A 23644-nucleotide genomic window follows, 5' to 3' on the forward strand; every position below is an offset into this window, starting at 1 on the left:
TTTCTATTCACCACAGCAGGTATCGCTACAGAAGGAACCGTGAGCCGTTGCCGTCTCAGAGAAAACAGCTGACGAGGCTATTTGTGAAAAAACGAAACCCCAAGTGTGTTTGGAACTTAATAAAAAACACTTACACAAAGAGACAGCATGTGGAGTTGATTAAAACAAAACATCTGCTTCAGCAACGATTGCCAGAATTTAAAATAAGCCCGAAGTGTAGTTGTTCAGGGATCCTGGTTTCAAAAAGAACAAGCATTTGCAATGCAATAGGTCTTGCATTTCGAGAATTTGAGCTGTTGCCATTGTAAATAACAATGTCTTTTATTTATGTGTTTTGAAAACCTGCCAGCGGGGCCTAAACACACACTTTGTGCTTATAGTCCTTGCTTAGGAACAAGGCTGGCAGTAAAAGAGGTGCAGTTACTGCCAGCCTAGCTTCTCATAAGCAACGACTATAAGTACAAATACAATTAGTCTCTTTGAAAGGTGACAACATAATTATTCTATTAATTCCACATTAGGTTGTACTCTATGTGGTTCTGATGAAGGGAAATTTAGAAGGTCTAATATAAATGAGATGTGGTAGGTGCAGTACCGCAAGCTGCGCCTAGATGTCCCTATGAGCAAGGCACCAGCACTGCATGTCTAGGTGCAGTACTGCAAGCTGCGCCTAGAGGTCCCTAGTGAGCAAGGCACCAGCACTGGTTGTCTAGGTGCAGTACCGCAAGCTGCGCCTAGAGGTCCCTAGTGAGCATCATAAACTTTGAAGATATGGTAATCTACCCTACCCATAATGCATTGCATGCAAGACAGTACCATGAGGACATTCAAATAGCTATGGCCATGTATACAAATAGTAGCTTTGAAATGTGACAAAATAATTATTATATTAATTCCAGATTAGGTTCTACTCTGTGTGGAGCTGATGAAGGGAAATGTATAGAAGGTCTAATATAAATGTGAGATGTGCTAGTGAGTAAAGTAACCACTGCCGGCCTTACAGAGGACATAGCTTGCGTTCTGTCTATACCAAGCCTATTGACCAGTGAAAAACCTCCATTTACAACTGACAGTGACTAACACATTTGAGACCTGTTGCATTGGAAATACAATTGGTCTTGCATTTGTAGGAGTTACTGGCATTATAAATGTCAATTTTGTTTCATCTAAACATGTTGCAGGGTGCAGTACCAAAAGTGGCAAAAAGAGGTGCAAGGGAACCTCCTATGGTACTGCACCCAGCCTGTTCCGGGCAGAGTAACTCGCTGGACTCTTAAAGAGATGACATATAAAACATTTTTGAAAGTATTTTCCATCTGCAAAGCTCTTTTATTTTTTCAGGAAAACAGAATCGAATATTCACAGCTGAAGATATTGAAGCGTCAACACTGTAGTTTACTTGTATTTAATTTAAAAAGAATGCTCTCTTTAGAAAAAAAATAATTCCACTTCAAATGTTTTCAGGGATTTCTCACATAAGTGGCGGAGACCCTACGCAGATAAGCAGCACAGTGGAGGCACTGAGAGGTGAAGGAAGCTGGGCAAGGCCACACAGACGGATAGGGGAAGAGTCGGGTTAAATAGAGGCATGGGGAGGAGGAAGGACAGACCTGCAGACATAGGATGCTTGCGACAGAGCTCAACTTAGACAAGCACAGGTAGGTGAAGGGGCTCAAAAGAAACTACACACAGTATGCAGAGGGAGCTGTGGCTTTCAGGTCTGACACTGTGGATTCTAATTAAGCATACAGTCCCCCCCACCCCACCCCCAAAATTCTACCCAAAAAAGTTTGCTGCCAATGGTCGAACATCCGTCCTGGTAGAAGTAAGAGTATTCACTCAACCACCTGGACCTCTGGCCTCGAGAGCGAATGAGCAGCCACAACAGATGTGATTACGAAAAGTGCACACAGCTTTAATAAGCCTGCATTGGAAGGCACCACATCACTTCTCGCTGCTGAGACCAGAACACTAAAGAGTCTCGGGCACTGTGCGCTCTCGGCAGCTCCAGACTCCTCCAGTAGGGGCACCTACCAGCCTGCCAGGGGGTTCATGTCCGAATACTGTGAAGAAACAGATGGGGCGACAACAACAATGTCGTCAAAACATCGACTGCCGTTCGACTGGACTCCATATCGACATCCCTTGAAGATGTATGGATCTCATCCAGGGGCGTATATGTGGACCTAAGAATAATGAATCTAGACTTCCATACATACACCTACCGTCACAATGTTTTTGGAGGAGATCTTTTAGCAATAGCACAATATTTAAATGTCTGGCAGAATATCCCAGAGGTGCTCTATCGTGCCTTGTCGTGCCAGGGATCCCTTCCATGTCTCACACACGTTGAAGGGGGCGCGTCAGTGTCAACCTTTATTTTACATATCCCAGGAGAAGAAAGTGATCCAGTCTCATGCTGCTGAGGCAGCTCCACCTGTAACCCTCAGGACACTTCTGCCTTACAGCCTGTGAGAAAGACCCTACCAGAGGCGGCTCCCACCAGACAGGACGCATGAGACGGCACAGATCGGGCCACTTTCACATCCCACCCTATGGCAGTACTTTGGTTCCACTCAGTAAGGGCTCCTTCACATTACTGAGCCAGTGAGAGGGGCCAGGGGCAGGTGGCCTTGTACCCAGACCATGAGGGGCCAACTTAATTTACCACAGCTTGTGAGAGGCCTCAGGCAAACCTTGGCGGGTTCCTCCCACCATACAAAGATTATAAAAAGGGTCTGGTCCAACCGTCTTGTAAGAAACACTTTCACCTTATCCAAAGAGGGGCTAAGCTCACACCTGAGACAATAGCTCCATCATAGACTGCCCATAAAAAGGGCCAGGTCCATCCCTGCCCTGCATGGACCACCGTCGCCGTACACTGCTAGAAAGAGCCAGGCTCAGGTCAGGACCACCGTCGCCTTACACTGCTAGAAAGAGCCAGGCTCAGGTCAGGACCACCGTCACCTTACACTGCTAGAAAGAGCCAGGCTCAGGTCAGGACCACCGTCACCTTACACTGCTAGAAAGAGCCAGGCTCAGGTCAGGACCACCGTCACCTTACACTGCTAGAAAGAGCCAGGCTCAGGTCAGCCTGCAGGGAGCACCGTCACCTTACACTGCTAGAAAGAGCCAGGCTCAGGTCAGGACCACCGTCGCCTTACACTGCTAGAAAGAGCCAGGCTCAGGTCAGGACCACCGTCACCTTACACTGCTAGAAAGAGCCAGGCTCAGGTCAGCCTGATGGACCACCGTCACCTTACACTGCTAGAAAGAGCCAGGCTCAGGTCAGGACCACCGTCACCTTACACTGCTAGAAAGAGCCAGGCTCAGATCAGGACCACCGTCACCTTACACTGCTAGAAAGAGCCAGGCTCAGATCAGGATCACCGTCACCGTACACTGCTAGTAAGAGCCAGGCTCAGGTCAGCCCGATGGACCACCGTCACCTTACACTGCTAGAAAGAGCCAGGCTCAGGTCAGCCCGATGGATCACCGTCACCGTACACTGCTAGAAAGAGCCAGGCTCAGGTCAGCCTGCAGGGAGCACCGTCACCTTACACTGCTAGAAAGAGCCAGGCTCAGGTCAGCCTGATGGATCACCGTCACCGTACACTGCTAGAAAGAGCCAGGCTCAGGTCAGCCTGATGGATCACCGTCACCTTACACTGCTAGAAAGAGCCAGGCTCAGGTCAGCCTGATGGACCACCGTCACCGTACACTGCTAGAAAGAGCCAGGCTCAGGTAAGGACCACCGTCACCGTACACTGCTAGAAAGAGCCAGGCTCAGGTCAGGACCACCGTCACCTTACACTGCTAGAAAGAGCCAGGCTCAGGTCAGGACCACCGTCACCTTACACTGCTAAAAAGAGCCAGGCTCAGGTCAGGACCACCGTCACCGTACACTGCTAGAAAGAGCCAGGCTCAGGTCAGGACCACCGTCACCGTACACTGCTAGAAAGAGCCAGGCTCAGGTCAGGACCACCGTCACCTTACACTGCTAGAAAGAGCCAGGCTCAGGTCAGCCTGATGGACCACCGTCACCTTACACTGCTAGAAAGAGCCAGGCTCAGGTCAGGACCACCGTCAGCTTACACTGCTAGAAAGAGCCAGGCTCAGGTCAGGACCACCGTCAGCTTACACTGCTAGAAAGAGCCAGGCTCAGATCAGGACCACCGTCACCTTACACTGCTAGAAAGAGCCAGGCTCAGGTCAGGACCACCGTCACCTTACACTGCTAGAAAGAGCCAGGCTCAGGTCAGGACCACCGTCAGCTTACACTGCTAGAAAGAGCCAGGCTCAGGTCAGGACCACCGTCAGCTTACACTGCTAGAAAGAGCCAGGCTCAGGTCAGGACCACCGTCACCTTACACTGCTAGAAAGAGCCAGGCTCAGGTCAGGACCACCGTCACCTTACACTGCTAGAAAGAGCCAGGCTCAGGTCAGGACCACCGTCACCGTACACTGCTAGAAAGAGCCAGGCTCAGGTCAGGACCACCGTCACCTTACACTGCTAGAAAGAGCCAGGCTCAGGTCAGGACCACCGTCAGCTTACACTGCTAGAAAGAGCCAGGCTCAGATCAGGACCACCGTCACCTTACACTGCTAGAAAGAGCCAGGCTCAGGTCAGGACCACCGTCACCTTACACTGCTAGAAAGAGCCAGGCTCAGGTCAGGACCACCGTCAGCTTACACTGCTAGAAAGAGCCAGGCTCAGGTCAGCCTGATGGACCACCGTCGCCGTACACTGCTATAAAGAGCCAGGCTCAGGTCAGCCTGCAGGGAGCACCGTCACCTTACACTGCTAGAAAGAGCCAGGCTCAGGTCAGGACCACCGTCAGCTTACACTGCTAGAAAGAGCCAGGCTCAGGTCAGGACCACCGTCAGCTTACACTGCTAGAAAGAGCCAGGCTCAGGTCAGGACCACCGTCAGCTTACACTGCTAGAAAGAGCCAGGCTCAGGTCAGCCTGATGGATCACCGTCACCTTACACTGCTAGAAAGAGCCAGGCTCAGGTCAGGACCACCGTCAGCTTACACTGCTAGAAAGAGCCAGGCTCAGGTCAGTACCACCGTCACCGTACACTGCTAGAAAGAGCCAGGCTCAGGTCAGTACCACCGTCACCGTACACTGCTAGAAAGAGCCAGGCTCAGGTCAGCCTGATGGACCACCGTCACCTTACACTGCTAGAAAGAGCCAGGCTCAGGTCAGGACCACCGTCACCGTACACTGCTAGAAAGAGCCAGGCTCAGGTCAGGACCACCGTCACCTTACACTGCTAGAAAGAGCCAGGCTCAGGTCAGGACCACCGTCACCGTACACTGCTAGAAAGAGCCAGGCTCAGGTCAGGACCACCGTCAGCTTACACTGCTAGAAAGAGCCAGGCTCAGATCAGGACCACCGTCACCTTACACTGCTAGAAAGAGCCAGGCTCAGGTCAGGACCACCGTCACCTTACACTGCTAGAAAGAGCCAGGCTCAGGTCAGGACCACCGTCACCTTACACTGCTAGAAAGAGCCAGGCTCAGGTCAGGACCACCGTCACCTTACACTGCTAGAAAGAGCCAGGCTCAGGTCAGGACCACCGTCACCTTACACTGCTAGAAAGAGCCAGGCTCAGGTCAGCCTGCAGGGAGCACCGTCACCTTACACTGCTAGAAAGAGCCAGGCTCAGGTCAGGACCACCGTCACCGTACACTGCTAGAAAGAGCCAGGCTCAGGTCAGGACCACCGTCACCTTACACTGCTAGAAAGAGCCAGGCTCAGGTCAGGACCACCGTCACCTTACACTGCTAGAAAGAGCCAGGCTCAGGTCAGGACCACCGTCACCTTACACTGCTAGAAAGAGCCAGGCTCAGGTCAGCCCGATGGACCACCGTCACCGTACACTGCTAGAAAGAGCCAGGCTCAGGTCAGCCCGATGGACCACCGTCGCCTTACACTGCTAGAAAGAGCCAGGCTCAGGTCAGCCTGATGGACCACCGTCACCTTACACTGCTAGAAAGAGCCAGGCTCAGGTCAGGACCACCGTCAGCTTACACTGCTAGAAAGAGCCAGGCTCAGGTCAGCCTGATGGACCACCGTCACCTTACACTGCTAGAAAGAGCCAGGCTCAGGTCAGGACCACCGTCACCGTACACTGCTAGAAAGAGCCAGGCTCAGGTCAGCCTGCAGGGAGTAGTGTAAACCACACACAACCCATGAGAAGGTTCAGTCCCAACCTCAGAATGACAATGGCAGCTTCCTTCTTGCACAGGGCACCGACGAGGCCATGTCCAGACTGTACTGCAAGAGTACGCAAAGACCTAATACAACCCTATGAGAGAGCCCTGGTCAATCTTTGGTCCTGCCAAGAATAGTTTACCATATACAACCCTTAAACAAAACGGGTGAAACCCCATCCGGTCAGCGGTGGCTTCTACCCGACACAGCCTGTGAGAGGGGCAAGCTTCAACCTGCCATACCAGAGGCTGCTTCTACCTCAACCATCAGTCAAGTGGGGCCAGTACCACCCTGCCTACCAATACCACTTCCACCGTACAGAGCCTGTAAGGCGGTATGCGAGCTTCCACATCATACAGCCTGAGAGCTCCGGTCCAGACTGTCCTACCACTTCCACCGTACAGACCCTGTATGGCGGTATGTGAGCTTCGTACGGTCAGCTCCCACACCATACAGCTGGAGAGCTCCGGACCAGTCCATCTAACCAATACCACTTCCACCATACAGGGCCTGTAAGGCGGTATGCAAGCTTCCACATCATAGAGTCTGAAAGTTCCAGTACAGCCCATCCAACCAATACCACTTCCACCGTACAGACCCTATATGGGGGGGTATGTGAGCTTCGTACGGTCAGCTTCCACACCATACAGCTGGAGAGCTCCGGACCAGTCCAACTACGGCAAGGGCCAGGTTCTGCATCATTCAGCCTGAGAACCCAGATCCAGCCTGTCCTACTAGTGACACTTCCAGTCTATAGACCCTGTAAGGAGGTATGTTAGCGTCATGCAACTATGTTCCACATCATACAGCCTGGGAACCCAGGTCAAGAATGACCTGCCAGTGACACTTTCACTTTACTTAGGTCATCAGCGTGGCTGCGCAAAGCTTCATCCAGCCAGAGGAAAAAACCGGAGTGAAGTCAAATTCTTCATCTATCACGTGAGACCCCCCCCCAGAGCTTGGGTAGGAGTTAAAAGCCTCTACCACGTCAGACCCCCCTGAGCTTGGGGTGGGAGTTAAAAGCCTCTATCACCTGAGACCCCCTTAGCTTGGGGTAGGAGTTAAAAGCCTCTATCAGGTGAGATCCCTTGAGCTTGGGTGGGAGTTAAAAGCTGATCTGCGAGGGAACTGGAGTAAAAGGACCCAGCGGGAAGAGTAGTTGGGATTAGGGCACCAAGCCGCAGGCGACAGGTCAACAGGTCCCAGAGCTAGAGGAGCGTAGGTAAGGAGGGCGCGTGGCTCAGGGATCAGTGGATAAGTAAGCAGAGGCCCAGGGACAGAGAAAGGAGCATTGAGGCAGGGACTTGGGAATCAGTGGGAGAAGAGTCCGAAGTCCGACTCATTGGAGATCCACAGGAAGGAGATAAAGGGCCAGTAGATATGGTGAAGGAAGAAAAGCTTAAAGACTGGGGCCTGGGATCTCAGGCTCCTAAGCAAAGGTACCCAAGCACTTGAAACTGGAACCCACAAATGAGATGAACCCAAAGAGTAGCACTTGAATACCCTTGACCGAGAGCGCAGAACTGGAAGACTTGGGTCACAGAGGGAGAGGAGCCTAGAGTCAAACACTAGAGGACAGAATCCATGGCGGGGGCAATCCTAGGGTCTGGGGACAGTGGCTGCAGAGAAAGAGGATTCCAGGTACCTGACCTTACAGGTCTCTTGGGAGACCCTGCTGGTGGGGGTGGAAAGGGGAGCTCTCATCATCAGACAAAGTCCAAGGTTGAAGGATACATGCACCCCAGAGGCAGGTGCACCCAAGACTCAGGGAGGTGGGGAGCCAGGCTGCCGGGGTCTGATAAAGGGGCACTGGATCTCTGCAAGGACATGTTAACAGGTCTGGCTGGAGCAGCATACACTTCATCACAGAAACAAAGCTCTTGAGCACTGTTCACAGAGTCTATTCTAGAGCAGGCATACAGGCGGAGGAGCGTGCAATGAGTCGTGTAAGTCTGCATTGCAGACACCGCCAGAGTGGGTGTTCATCAGGTGTCTTTGGTCGTCACAGGTACACAGCTATAGTGGAAGGAGAGGATCCACAGATTCTTCTTGCTCATCGCGAACACACAGCTCCAGAACGGGTGTTCACAGACTTTTGTCGATCATCACAAGCAGACCGCTCTAGAGTCGGTGTAGACAGAGTCTAGTTGATCCTCACAAGCACCGAGCTGCAGGGCAGGCGTTCAGAGGGTTCTTGGTCATCACAGGCACTCCACTCAGAGAGGTTTTCACTGAGTTTTGTTGATCGTCACAGGCACCCAGCTAAGGAGAGGGTATTCACAGAGACTTCTTGATCATCACAAGCAGAGAGCTTTAAAGTCTGTGTAGACAGAGTCTTGTTTGTCAGCTCCAGAGAATGTGCGCACAGAAGGATGTTGGTCGTCACAATCACACAGCTACGTAGTAAGTGTTCACGGAGTCTAGATATGCACACAGCTCCATAGTAAGTGTTCACGGAGTCTAGATATGCACACAGCTCTGTAGTACTTGTTCACTGAGTCTAGATATGCACACAGCTCCGTAGTAAGTGTTCACAGAGTCTAGATATGCACACAGCCCCGTAGTAAGTGTTCACGGAGTCTAGATATGCACACAGCTCCGTAGTAAGTGTTCACGGAGTCTAGATAAGCACACAGCTCCGTAGTAAGTGTTCACGGAGTCTAGATATGCACACAGATCCAGAGAAGGTTTTCACAGAGGGCTGTTGGTGATCACTAACACTCAGCTCCAGAGACGGAGTTCACAGAGAGTTCTTGGTCACCACAAGTCCTCCGCTCCGGAGCAGGTGTTTCCAGAGTCTTTTTGGTCATCACAGGCGTACAGCTCTTGGGGTCTTGCGGTGGCACGTAGTCCATGAGTAGCTTTGCTTTTCATAAGTACACAGCTCAGGGGTAGGTGTTCACAGCGTCTCGTTGGTCCTCGCTGGCACACAACCCTCCAGCTCCAGTGCCTCGGGCCACCCTTCATACTTATTTGTGGCCTTGCTGTTCTTCATGTGCTACAAAACAAAAGAAGAAACAGGTGTCTGTTACATTAGTTTAACAGTATTTGACTTGAATAGGTGTGTTTTACATTAATATTACAGTACGGTACTTGAGCAGCCGCGCGTCACATTAGTATTACAGTACGGTACTTGAGCAGCCGCGCGTCACATTAGTATTACAGTACGGTACTTGAGCAGCCGCGCATCACATTAGTATTACAGTACGGTACTTGAGCAGCCGCGCGTCACATTAGTATTACAGTACGGTACTTGAGCAGCCATGCGTCACATTAGTATTACAGTACGGTACTTGAGCAGCCGCGCGTCACATTAGTATTACAGTACGGTACTTGAGCAGCCGCGCGTCACATTAGTATTACAGTACGGTACTTGAGCAGCCGTGCGTCACATTAGTATTACAGTACGGTACTTGAGCAGCTGCGTGTCACATTAGTATTACAGTACGGTACTTGAGCAGCCGCGTGTCACATTAGTATTACAGTACGGTACTTGAGCAGCCGTGCGTCACATTAGTATTACAGTACGGTACTTGAGCAGCCGCGCGTCACATTAGTATTACAGTACGGTACTTGAGCAGCCGCGCGTCACATTAGTATTACAGTACGGTACTTGAGCAGCTGTGTGTTACATTTTCTTTTTTAACGTTATCATTTTCCGACATATACAAAGCAATGTCAATTCCACAGTTGTTCCTGCACTATCCTGTTAACAGTTTAAACATTTGGCATCTTGCCATGATCTACAAAGAAAGGTACGACAAAGTGACACCAAATTATACAATGTCTGACCCGTACATATTAGTCTTCTCGGTGCACATCATCCCAGGGTTAAGGCATATCCATCTCCAGAACATGCCTGAAAACATATAAACAATACATTCCAATTTCCAACTTTCAACCCACGCCAGCTGGAACTATACCATCAGGAGTATGACTAGGGGCACCGGCTCCGAGTTCTGCAAATCTGTCTTGAGCGGATCCCAGATCTCTTTTGGTCTGGATTTGGGTGGGAGCAACGTGGCACATAATTCACAATTTGTGTTGCAATAAGTGAGACTGGCAAGCCATGCACCTTTTGTAGGAAGCGGTTTCCTACCCCATCTAAGAGTTACCTTGCGCTTAACGAAAAGTAACGCTAGCGCAATAAACCTGCGTAGCTTCTTGGGTATATTATATACATATCCCAGGAGTGCGACCTCTGGGAGGGGTCTTTAGTCAACAGAGCCATCCGGGATATCATGTCAAAAATGGCAACCCAGAACTCCGCAATCCCATGGCAAGTTCAAGTCAAATGGGGAAAATCTGCATAAGGGCTACCACACTTGCGGCAATTATGAGGCCGGGACAGGTCGATAGTGTGCAGCTTGGCCGGCGTCATATACACTCTCCATAGATATTTAAAATGTATTAACTTGTGCCTGATGTTAAGGGAAATTTCCCTAATCTGAGAACAACAGTATGCCCACTGGTCACCAAGAATAGGACGTCCCAGATCACTCTCGCACCTTAGTATCATGGCTCGGGATCAAGGTCATGGTGGCCTTGTATAACCTAGAAATCAGTCGAGTCCCATCAGAGTTTGTTATCAAAAGGGATAGAGGTTCATAGGACTGTGGTTCCAGTGGATATTCCAATAATTTAGCACGCAGAGCCCTGCGCACCCTACTGGAAAAAACGGACAGATCGGCTCCTCGACACCCCCCCCCCCCCCATTATGAAATACCTGCCCGTTTGGGAACAAGTAACCAAACTTTGTCATGGAGTGGGATTTAAGTACTCAAACAACTAATTTCTCTTCAGTAATGGAGAGCCATGGATTGTGAGCTATGGGAATTTCAGAAAAATACAGGGATCCGCTCACCGCAACTTGCGATTATTTGCGCCACGCCCAGCTCGTAGTGGACACTGTCTGAATATCTCTAGGGTCGCGAGGAAACCCCTGGCGCAAAATGGCATGAAGCGGAGTTGGGAGCACCAGATCGGATTCAGGCTTACTGTAGGGAATACGCGCATCGGGATGGTACTATGAGTGGGCAAAACTACTCTGCGCCACTAAGTAATACATTCTAAAGTCCTGGGCCCCCAGCCCTCCCCTTTCATATGATAAAGTCATGGTATCCCATCGAATCCTGGGTCTTTTGCTGCCCCACGTGAGCCTGATAAGATATGATCTAAGAGTCTTAAAAAAACTATCAGGGAGCGGGATAAGGATATTGTGAAACATGTACAGAAACTTTGGAAGAACAATTACCTTCATAAGCGCAATTCTACCAGACATGGAGAGTGGGAGCCCTTTCCATCGTTCTACCTGGGCATCAAGCTTGTGTATAGCCGACCCATAGTTCAGCCTCACCATACGGTCCGCCTCTCTATGAATCTGGATACCCAAACACCTGACTGAGTCATGACACCATTTCAGCGGGAACTCGCACTCCGATTCAATGGTGTCCGTCGTCAAGGGGAGTAATTCGTACTTGCTCCAGTTTATGCCCAGCCCCGAATAAACTAAAGCGAAGAATCTCTCTGATAAGTGGATCCAAATGGTCCTGTGGTCGTCGGACATACAACACAATGTCATCCACATAAAGCAAGGCCAGGAGAGGACCTGTATTGAACTGGATACCTCTATGAAGATCTTTCTCGTGAAAGTGGCGGACCAAAGGGTCCAGAGCCAGAAAGAAAAGTAAGGGAGATAGAGGGCAGCCTTGCCTAGTACCACGTGTAACCGGGGTGGACAGATTGCCATTCAGGCGGAGTCTAGCCGTGGGAGAGGCATAGAGCAATGCCGTAAGGTCTCTAAAGCCTTTGTGGCTGCCTAATATCCTCATCACGGCCCATATAAAGGGCCATTCCAAGGAATCAAACGCCTTTTCTGAGTCAAGTAGGACCGCCACAGCTGGGACCTCCGGCGAAATTCTATAAAACACTGCAAACAATGTACACAAATTTAACGCCATAAACCTATGGGGGACGAAGCCAGACAGCACTGGGGATATAATGCGGTCCAAGAGCATCGCCAGTTGCAACGCAATCATTTTAGCAAGGATTTTATAGTCCAAATGTAAAAGTGATAGCGGTCTATAAGAGCCGCAGCTCGGTGGGTCCTTGCCAGGCTTGGGCAGCAAGACGATTACTGCCTCATGAAGCGTGGGAGGCAACATTTTATTTTCCGGGGCTTCATTATAAACCTCAAGAAGGTACGGGCGACTAGGTCTTTATAATGTTTGTAAAATATGCCTGTAAAGCCATCGAGTCCTGGCGCTGTAGTACCATTTAAGGCATTTATGGCGTTGACAATCTCTTCCTTAGAAAATGGCTTTGCTAAAAACTTTTGCATATATTCCTCTAACCCTACCATGGCGATCTCATTTAAGTATGACCTGCAGTCTCCATCGTCCTGCCTAGTGCACGCTGTGTATGAAGCGGTGTAGTACTGACGGAATTCGCGCATAATCTCAGGTGTCTCCGTGTGAACCTGCCCATCTTCAGAGCGGATAGATGCAAGGTAAGCTTTCCCGACGCAAAGCCACAACAGTTGTGCCTGTGTGCGAACCCGGTCTGTCCCCTTCGCCGTACCACAGAGCAGTAGCATATTTCCCCCAAAAATGTATTTCACTGTCCGCGGCTTCCCTGAACTCAGTCAGCAACAGCAAGCGACTCGCTTGCTTAGCAGGGTCTGGGTGCTTAAGTTGTTCTTTGTCCAAGACCTTTAGACGGTCCTCCACGTGAGCAATTGTGCTTCGCAGTGATTTAAGCGTCCCAGCATGCTTAGCAATGCATTCCCCCCTTATATATGCCTTGAATGCCTCCCACACCGTTGCCCATGTACTGACGGAGCCCACATTTAAGTCAAAGTATGTCACTATTGACTCCTGAATCTCAGCCGAGAAAACCGAATAGTTTAAAGCCTGTCCCGGGAATCTCCACTGCCTTTCGGTACCCTCTGGTCTGGGTAGTCGGATATGCATGATGACCGGTGAATGGTCAGAGTATGTGCGAGGCAAATGAATCATGGAGCGGACCAGGGGCCCATAGTATGTGACAGCAGCCAGTAGTCCAGACGTGTCCAAGTGTTGTGGGGGCCGAACAGTGACTGTTTGCTGCCTCAGTTGGAAAACACATGCGCCATATGCCCACTAGACCGATAGCGTCACAATGTCACAAAGCACCCCACTAGCTCGAGGTTTCGTGGCAGCGGAATCTGCTGTGCTGTAAATTTTAGGCTGCAAAAGAAGGTTAAGATCCCCCGTAAGCAAATGTAATCGGCTCCTAAAGGGAGCAACAGGGTATGTAAAGTATGGAAAAAACCGGGGTCATCCACATTCGGCACATAAATGCACAATAAAACGATATTGTAACCCATTAGCCTCCCTGCTACCAAAGTGAAACGGCCTGCACTATCAGTATGCAGGTGATTTAATTGGAAGGGCAATCGCTTGTGTATAAGTATGGCAGTTCCACTGGAATAAGAGCTTTAGTTTGCAAAACAGCGGTGTACGCAAATGTGGTTGGGGCAGTAGGGGATAAATGTGTCTCCTGATTGATTGAGGTGCAGTTATATTTTAGGAATGTCTTAAATCTTTTCTAGACAACACTCCTGGAACCTTATGACCAAACCCACCTGGGTTCCGGTTCACGTAGTCTGGCTGTGTAATCAGAGCATTTTTCTTGTTTGGAATTGCAAATAATTCTATTTCTGAAAGACATTAACCTATATATGGCAACCCAGCGCTGATGACTCATTTGCTATTTTCCAGAAACATCCTGCTGAACACATCTACTTTGACGTCTGGCCTCATGGCCAACGAACGGCTGAGATCTCCAGGCTCCTGCGAGTGGCCGACGTTAAAGAGTCTGAGTTCTGAGGGATGGACTCCTCGCTCGCGGATCTTCCTGCGGGTTCAGATAACATGTGATGCTTCGGTTTGCACCAGAACTGATTTATCTGGGAACAAAGGGGTGGTTTTAGGACATGCTCCACTCTGAAGGCCTGTTCCAGGGGTATTGTTTGATGCAAAGGAGCCCCTGCAACCTGGCTCTTTTGCCAACACCACCCTGGGTATAACATGAGCCTGCTGCAGTTTGGCTTCCTGCTTCCCTTAGTTGGAGGCCTCTGCTCTTCCAGGCACTGCTGAAGGCTCCTGAGGTTTGGCCTCTGCTCTTCCAGGCACTGCTGAAGGCTCCTGAGGTTTGGCCTCTGCTCTTCCAGGCACTGCTGAAGGCTCCTGAGGTTTGGCCTCTGCTCTTCCAGGCACTGCTGAAGGCTCCTGAGGTTTGGCCTCTGCTCTTCCAGGCACTGCTGAAGGCTCCTGAGGTTTGGCCTCTGCTCTTCCAGGCACTGCTGAAGGCTCCTGAGGTTTGGCCTCTGCTCTTCCAGGCACTGCTGAAGGCTCCTGAGGTTTGGCCTCTGCTCTTCCAGGCACTGCTGAAGGCTCCTGAGGTTTGGCCTCTGCTCTTCCAGGCACTGCTGAAGGCACCTGAGGTTTGGCCTCTGCTCTTCCAGGCACTGCTGAAGGCTCCTGAGGTTTGGCCTCTGCTCTTCCAGGCACTTCTGAAGGCTCCTGAGGTTTGGCCTCTGCTCTTCCAGGCACTTCTGAAGGCTCCTGAGGTTTGGCCTCTGCTCATCCAGGCACTGCTGAAGACTCCTGAGGTATGGCCTCTGTTGGGTATAGGATGCTGTGGAGTCCATTAGTGAAGAGATGTGATGTGCCATGGTGAGGTGAGGTAAGGACATGGAAGTATCACATTTTAATAGGTTTCTCGCTTGGTGTGAGCGCTGAAGCAGGTTAATCCAAAGAAGGGCAGATTTGGAATGTTGTGTTGTGGACCTGGTTGGATAAAAGTCAAATGTAGACAACAAGGCCTTTTACCGGAAGCCCCAGACTAGAAGGCAGCGACTGACACATTTGACAGAACAGGAGCAGGGGTGATCTGGGGGAAACCAGGGGTGATCTGGTGGAAACCAGGGGTGATCTGGTGGAAACCAGGGGTGATCTGGTGGAAACCAGGGGTGATCTGGTAGGAACCATGTAACCGCTCAGGGGCAGCACCGACTAAAGCAAGGTGCAGTGTGTAGAAGAGCGCAGAAACTCTAGCCATGGAGTCTTTGATAAACTTAAGCTCCTACCACATAATTACGGCTCATATTGCCATTAAGGCTTGAGAACTAGAAGATTTTAAAGCTATGGAAAGGTCTAGATGAACAAGTTACTTACCTTCGGTAACGCTTTTTCTGGTAGATACAGTATCTGCCTGTGGATTCCTCACCTTGTGAATATCCCCCTTGCGTCAGCAACGTTTGGAAATGTTCTTTGTAGCACGCCGGCGTGGACGACGTCATAGGAGCACGACATCGCGTGCGACTCCGTCTGACGTCACCGACTCCTTATAAGACCCACGTCGGCGTGATGACGTCAGTTCCGCCCTTTTTTCCGTGCCTTCGAGGCACCCGGACGGACCAATGACAGGAAATATACATATATACAGTGTACATAGTACATACAAACCAAAATAGCACACATAGTGCGTAACAAAGGTATCAAAAACCCAATATATATACAATAAATATACAAATAAACCCAGGTATAGCAGAATGGACAACGGGGAGGCGGGTGGGCATGTGAGGAATCCACAGGCAGATATAGTATCTACCAGAAAAAGCGTTACCGAAGGTAAGTAACTTGTTCTTCTGATAGATACATCTGCCGTGTGGATTCCTCACCTTGTGAATAGAGTCCCACAGCAGTCCCCACTCCCGGAGGAGGGTGTCCAATCTGCTATACCAAGAAATCTTGGAGGACAGAACGCGCGAAGTGGCTGTCCCTCCTCACCTCAGTATCCAAGCGGTAGTGCTTCGCGAAAGTGTGGAGGGAGGCCCAAGTCGCGGCTCTGCAAATATCCTCAACAGGTACACCTCTAGACAAAGCAGATGTTGCAGACTTTGCTCTAGTTGAATGTGCTCTAATACCCTCAGGAGGGTCCTTACCCGCCAGGGAGTAGCAAATCTTGATACACAGGATTATCCACCTGGAGAGTGTGTGCTTGTGCACCGCTCTGCCTTTTTTGCAGCCAGAAAAACCCACGAAGAGTTGATCATCAACACGATAGTCTTTAGTCCTATCGAGATAGAAACTGACTGCTCTCTTCGGGTCCAAACGATGAAGTCTCTCCTCCTCCTTGGAAGGGTGAGGGGGAGGATAAAAAGTAGGAAGGGTAATGGATTGTCCTAGATGGAAGGGAGTTACCACCTTAGGCAGAAAAGCAGCCCTGGTCCTGAGAACCATTCTTTCAGCATGAATGGTCATGAATGGGGGCTTAGAACTAAGAGCCTGAAGCTCACTTACCCTCCTTGCCGAGGTAATTGCAACCAAGAAGACAGTTTTAAAAGAAAGAAGCCTCATGGGACACTTGTGCAAGGGTTCGAAGGGAGAACCCATCAAATAGGTTAACACAAGATTCAAATCCCAATGAGGAACAACAAACGGAGAAGGAGGGAACTTATTAGTGAGACCCTTCAAAAATCTTAAAACCACTGGAGACTTAAAAAGAGAGGGCTGATCCGGCAAACAGAGAAATGCCGATAAGGCTGAAAGATACCCCTTGACCGTGGCAACAGCAAATCCTTGCTGCGCCAGAGAAAGAGCAAACTGCAAAATGTCAGACAAATGAGCCTTCAAAGGGTCAACATCTCTCTCCCTACACCAAGAGACAAATTTAGACCACCTATACGAATAAATGGACTTAGTGGAGTCACGCCTGGCTGACAAGATGACATCCACCACATCGCGAGGGAGAGAAAAAGAATTCAAGTTGCCCCGTTCAATCTCCAGGCATGAAGGTGTAAGGTCTGGAGGTGGGGGTGTAAAACCTGACCCTCCATCTGAGAGAGGAGGTCTGCCCTGAAAGGGAGACGGAGCGGCGGGTGAGAGGAGAGGTGGAGAAGGTCCGTGTACCACACCATTCTTGGCCAGTCCGGGGCGACCAATATGACTTGGGCTCGGTCCTGGCGAATCTTCCTCAGAACCCGAGGAATCAAGGGTATGGGGGGAAACGCGTAAAGGAGTTGATTTCCCCAACTCAACTGAAACGCGTCCCCCAGAGCTCCTTGCATCGGATACTGGAGACTGCAGAATGACAGGCAGTGAGCATTCTCGCGAGTGGCGAACAGGTCCACCCGAGGAGTCCTCCACATCTGAAAGATGTCGTGAACAACCTCCGGGTGAAGCCTCCACTCGTGGTCGGCAGAGAACTGCCGACTGAGACTGTCCGCTCGCACGTTTAGAACTCCGGCCAGATGATTTGCCATCAGACAAATCTGATGGTCCTGAACCCAGGACCAGAGACGCAGAGCCTCTCTGCAGAGACACTGCGACCCTACTCCTCCCTGCTTGTTGATGTACCACATCGCGGTCGTGTTGTCCGTCAGGACCTGAACCGACAGACCGCGAAGGGAAGGGAGGAAAGCCTTGAGCGCCAGACGTATCGCCCGCAATTCCAAAAGGTTGATGTGAAGCAACCTTTCCTCTGGAGACCAAAGACCCTTGACCATGCCATTTCCCTCCTGAGGCACAGCCGGGAGAGGAACCACGCTGCTTAAAAAATTGTTATTTTGCACTTATTGAAGTTTTAAATGTGTTTTTAAATACCTGTAACTTCCTGATTCCCCAGAGCGGAGCCAGCGCTCAGAGGGAGTGCCCTCCTCAGCCGCCATCGGCCACGAGGAAGCGAGGGACACGCCCCCCCCTCGTAGCCACGCCCACTTCGGAGATATATAGCGCGCTGACCACTAGCTCGCTGTATGCCATTTCCCTCCTGAGGCACAGCCGGGAGAGGAACCACGCTGCTTAAAAAATTGTTATTTTGCACTTATTGAAGTTTTAAATGTGTTTTTAAATACCTGTAACTTCCTGATTCCCCAGAGCGGAGCCAGCGCTCAGAGGGAGTGCCCTCCTCAGCCGCCATCGGCCACGAGGAAGCGAGGGACACGCCCCCCCTCGTAGCCATGCCCACTTCGGAGATATATAGCGCGCTGACCACTAGCTCGCTGTATGCCATTTCCCTCCTGAGGCACAGCCGGGAGAGGAACCACGCTGCTTGAAAAATTGTTATTTTGCACTTATTGAAGTTTTAAATGTGTTTTTAAATACCTGTAACTTCCTGATTCCCCAGAGCGGAGCCAGCGCTCAGAGGGAGTGCCCTCCTCAGCCGCCATCGGCCACGAGGAAGCGAGGGACACGCCCCCCCTCGTAGCCACGCCCACTTCGGAGATATATAGAGCGCTGACCACTAGCTCGCTGTATGCCATTTCCCTCCTGAGGCACAGCCGGGAGAGGAACCACGCTGCTTGAAAAATTGTTATTTTGCACTTATTGAAGTTTTAAATGTGTTTTTAAATACCTGTAACTTCCTGATTCCCCAGAGCGGAGCCAGCGCTCAGAGGGAGTGCCCTCCTCAGCCGCCATCGGCCACGAGGAAGCGAGGGACACGCCCCCTACACCCTCCCAATAAATATGTGTATGCACAGGAAGCGCAGCGGACGAGCGCAGCGGGCGCGACGAATGCGCGCCGAAGGCGCGCATAAGGCAAGCTCGTCTGCGCTCGTCCGCGCCGAGTCCGGGCCAGGGGCCAGCTCCCCTGCCCCCCCAACAACCCATCGCATCTCCTATAGTGCTGACTTCCTCCATAGTCTGAGGGCCCCCATGGACAATCATTGTTGTCACAGACTCTTCGCCGACAACCTACCTCAACTATGTCCAGAGTGCCGCAAACCCCTCAAACCCACTATAACCGTCAAACCACTCGACAATTGTCGGATGTTTTTGCTGAACTGCCGCTCCCTTCCCAAACATTCAGCCGAAATAATGTTATTAATAGATGAACACTCACCTGATATTCTGTTCCTTACAGAAACCTGGCTTTCCCTGGAAGCCGACCCAGCCGTAATAGCTGCGCTTCCTGCAGGGTTTCAAATCCTGCGCCAGGACCGGCCAAAAGGGAGGGGAGGTGGCCTAGCTATAATACACAAAGAACAGTTCAACTGCAGAGTGGTTGCTGAAACCATTCTAGACTGTGAAAATCTTACCTTTAATATAGAACTGTCCCCCAATAAGTGCCTTTCAGGCACCCTGATTTATCGACCACCAGGCCCCCCGAGACAGTTCCACGTCAGCTTACCCACTAATGTATCCGAACGTATCATTTCTTCACCCAACTTTATCCTGTTAGGTGATTTTAACTTTCACTTTGATTCACCCTCAGACCTTACTGCTTCGACTCTAACAAGCGACCTAGCAGCTCTGTTACTCTCACAACGGGTTACCCTGCCCACACACGTAAAAGGCCATTTGCTCGACCCAGTCTTTACCAACTGCATCGATCTCCTTACCAGCCGCCCCATACCCCTTCCATGGACGGATCAATTCCCGATCCCCATCAATTGGACTATCCCTAAGCCCCCTGAACATATCCCCATTACTAGATTCAGGAGAACTTGGTCCCATCTAGCGATTGACAGGTGGACCAACGCACTCACAGAGACCCGTCCCATGATCACGGAGAACCCCGATTCAGCCAATCTGGCCTACGTCAACTGGATTTCCCAATCCCTTGACATCGCCCTCCCGAAAAAGGAAATCACGCTTAAACGCCCCCACAAAACTGCCCCGTGGTACACGGAGAATCTGAGAGAGAAAAAACGGTGCTGTAGGCAACGCGAAAGACGCTGGCGAATTGACTACTCAGTGGCAGATAAAACCCGTTACCGAGAAGCTATTAGTAACTACAAAAACCTGATAAAGGAAGCCCAGGCCGCCTACTTCTCGGAGAAAATTGTCCTTGCCAAATCAAAGCCGAAGGAAATTTTCAAAATCATAAATCTACTCACTAAACCCCCCCCCCAGTCCATCAGTGGACAAGCCTGTTTCCCACTGCAACAAAGTCGCAGAATTTTTCCATCAGAAAATTAGTTCCATCTACTCTGCCTTCCCCCGGACCAACTCCCCTCCGTCAATTACGCCTCCACATCCTGTTGAGCCTACGTGTAATTCCCAATCACCCACGCTGTGTCACTTCCCTCCACTGGAACTTGCCCTTTTGGAGTCCTTGGCACGCAAGGTTAAATCCGGTTCCCCCAATGATCCTGCCCCCCCAGAGATAATGATGACAGCCGCCCAAACCACCCTGCCCACACTAAGGGAAGTGCTAAATACTTCCATCTCCAAGGGCACAGTTCCCACAGTCTGGAAGCAGGCCATGGTGAAGGCCCTGTTGAAAAAGCCCAGCCTGGACCCTTCGGATATGAGCAATTACCGCCCAATATCCCTGCTCCTCTGGGCGAGCAAGGTCCTGGAGAAATACATAAATCTCCAACTCACCAACTTTCTAGAAACACACCTTCTTCTGGACCCCACCCAAACCGGCTTTAGACCCAAACACGGGACCGAGACCGCCCTCCTCATGGTCACCGAGGAGGCAAGGAAAATCCTAGATCAGGGAGGATCAGTGGCAGTGATTCTCCTTGATCTCAGTGTGGCCTTCGATACGGTCAGCCATGTTACCTTGCTGGACCGTATGGCCCAGGTTGGGATCAGGGGCAGAGCTTGGTCTTGGTTCCGGTCTTTCCTGGAGGATAGATCTTTCCAGGTGTTTGATGGTGATTCAGTTTCCACCAGCATTCCCCTGAACTGTGGCGTCCCCCAGGGATCCTCTCTGAGCCCGGCTCTCTTCAATCTGTACATGAGGCCACTAGCTGATGTCGTCCGTCCGTTTGGGATTAAGATCATTTCCTACGCGGACGACACGCAGCTAGTGGTCTCCCTTACACAGGAGACCAATCTACCTGTACAGAGCGGACTCAGGGAGTGTCTAGAGGAGGTAAAATCCTGGATGTCCTTATCATCCTTGAAACTAAACGGAGACAAGACCGAGCTTATGGTTCTCGGCAACTCGGTCTCCAGCCTCCCGACCACTCTGTGCCACCCAGTATGGGCCCTCCACCTACCCCCAAAAACAGTATTAAAAGTTTGGGAATATGGATGGATAGATCACTCTCTTTCGATGTACAATCCACCAAACTCTCGGCCACCTGCTTTGGCATCATGAAGATGCTTAAGAAAATTTTCCCCCTTCTTCCTATGGAGGCCAGGCAGGCAGCGATTCAAGGCCTGATTCAATCCCGCCTTGATTTTAATAACGTCCTCTACCTCGGAGCCCCAGAATCCACTCTGAGGAGGTTGCAGATAGCGCAAAATTGTGCTGCACGTCTGCTACTTGACATCCCTCGCAGACAGTCAGTCAGATCCGGGTTGGTCTCTCTCCACTGGCTACCTGTGCGTCAAAGGGTGCTGTTCAAAGCCTTATGCATAGCCCACCAGTCTTTTTGGAACTCTGGCCCCAAGATCACACAGGACCTAATCCATCACTACAGACCCAACAGGAACCTAAGATCAGATCAGTCTTTCTTAGCAGTCACCCCGAGAGTAAGGAGATCCAGAGCTGGAGGTAGGTCTTTTTCCTACAATGCGGCGAGGGCCTGGAACACCCTTCCACCGCATCTAAGATCCAACTCTAACCTTACGACATTCCGCAAACAATTGAAAACCCTCCTGTTTCATTCAGTCTAACCTCCCCCCTCTCCCGTGCTTCCCCCCTCTGTCGGATCTGGTATTCTCAGCGCTTGGACGCCTCTGGGCAGCAATTCGCGCTATATAAATCCACATCAAATCAAATCAAATCAAACCTCCAGGTCCCCCAGATGAGCACCCCACCCTAGAGTGGATGCATCCGTTATCACTGTAGCCACCGATGGAGGAAGTTGAAAAGACTTTCCTTGTGATAGATTGCCTTCCACGCTCCACCAAGACAGATCCGCCGCAGCTTCTCTGGAGATCCTCACTGACTCCCTGAGATCTCCGTTGTGCTGATACCACTGCCTGCGGAGGCACCACTGGAGCGCCCTCATGTGCCAGCGTGCATGGTTGACCAACAGAATGCAAGAAGCCATCAGACCGAGCAGGCGAAGGACATTCAGGACAAGAACGACCGCTCCATTGAAAAATAAAGGAATCATTTCTTGTATGTCGCGAATCCTTTGAGGTGGAGGGAATGCACGACATACAGTAGTGTCCAGTACAGCACCTATGAACAGGTTGCGCTGGGAGGGCACCAGGTGAGACTTGGGTACATTTATCGAAAAACCCAACCTGAACAACAACTGGGTTGTCTCTTGCAGATGATGAAGCACATTCTCCGGCGACTCCGCTTTGATCAGCCAGTCGTCTAGATAGGGGAACACAGGAATCCCCGATCTTCCGAGATGCGCAGCCACCACTGCCATCACCTTGGTGAAAACTCGAGGCGCAGTAGTAAGCCCAAAAGGAAGGACCGCAAACTGGTAGTGTTGCGATCCTACCGTAAAACGGAGATACTTCCTGTGCGACTTCAGAATGGGGATGTGAAAATACGCATCCTGCAAGTCGATCGACACCATCCAGTCTTCTTCCATCAGCGCTTGAAGAACCTGTGCAAGTGTGAGCATTTTGAACTTCTCCTGTTTGAGATAGAGGTTCAAAATCCTGAGGTCCAGGATTGGCCGAAGCCTGCCATCCTTCTTGGGAATCAGGAAATACCGGGAGTAGCACCCCTGACCCCTCTCCTGCTCCGGAACCACCTCTATCGCATCCTTTCTGAACAGTGCCAGGACTTCTTCCTGCAGGAGAAGCAGGTGTTCCTCCGAACAATAACCTTGGCAAGGAGGGTAATTGGGAGGGAACTCCTGGAAGGGAAGGGCATACCCATTTTCTACGAGATTGAGAACCCAAAGATCTGATGTAACCGATTCCCAATCCCATAGAAAATGAGTAAGCCGACCCCCCACCGGACCCGCATGACCCTGAATGGTGGATCTAGGACTGCTTTGCTGTTGTAGGTGGGGGGTGGGTATTAGAGGAGGAAGTAGAGGAGGAGGAGGCTTGGCGTCCACGAGCACGTCCCCTTGGTTTGCCTCAGTATGATTTATACAAAGGGTTCTGCTGCTGTTGTTGCTGCTGGCCTTGCTTATAGGAACAAAAAGTGGATCTACCAAATCCTCTAAACTTCCTAGTGGCAGAACCTCTAGCTTGAAGACCCAAAGATCTTGCTGTAGCCCGGCTATCTTTGAATCTCTCCAAAGCCACATCCGCCTTCTTCCCAAAGAGGCCAGTCCCATCAAAAGGTAAGTCTATTAAAGTGGATTGAACGTCTGCTGAAAAGTCAGAAGATTTTAGCCATGCAGCCCTTCTGGTGGCAACAGTGGAACCCATAATTCTGGCAACAGAGTCTGCCGTGTCCATGCCACTCTGAATGACTAAGCGGGCTGCAGCTTGAGTGTCGGAGACTACTTCATTAAAGGTTTTCCTATCATCCTCAGGAAGCTTAGATGACA

The 23644-nt window shown here is 50.7% G+C and overlaps 1 protein-coding gene across 4 annotated transcripts in view; it reads right to left on the reverse strand.

Annotated features, from left to right (window-relative positions):
* Nucleotides 1–1296: 1296 nt before the first annotated feature.
* Nucleotides 1297–23644, reverse strand: part of FAM3A (FAM3 metabolism regulating signaling molecule A) — a 154050-nt gene continuing 131702 nt past the window's right edge. For 2 of the 4 annotated variants that reach the window (XM_078664496.1, XM_078664497.1), the window contains exon 10: nucleotides 1297–9220. In XM_078664496.1, the coding sequence (XP_078520622.1) occupies nucleotides 9122–9220 (99 nt within the window). In that variant the 3' untranslated portion in view covers nucleotides 1297–9121. The remainder of the gene's footprint in view (nucleotides 9221–23644) is intronic. The other 2 variants (XM_078664499.1, XM_078664498.1) reach the window with 1 other exon arrangement.

This window comes from Lissotriton helveticus, chromosome 10 (assembly GCF_964261635.1).
Source record: "Lissotriton helveticus chromosome 10, aLisHel1.1, whole genome shotgun sequence".
Taxonomy (NCBI): domain Eukaryota; kingdom Metazoa; phylum Chordata; class Amphibia; order Caudata; family Salamandridae; genus Lissotriton; species Lissotriton helveticus.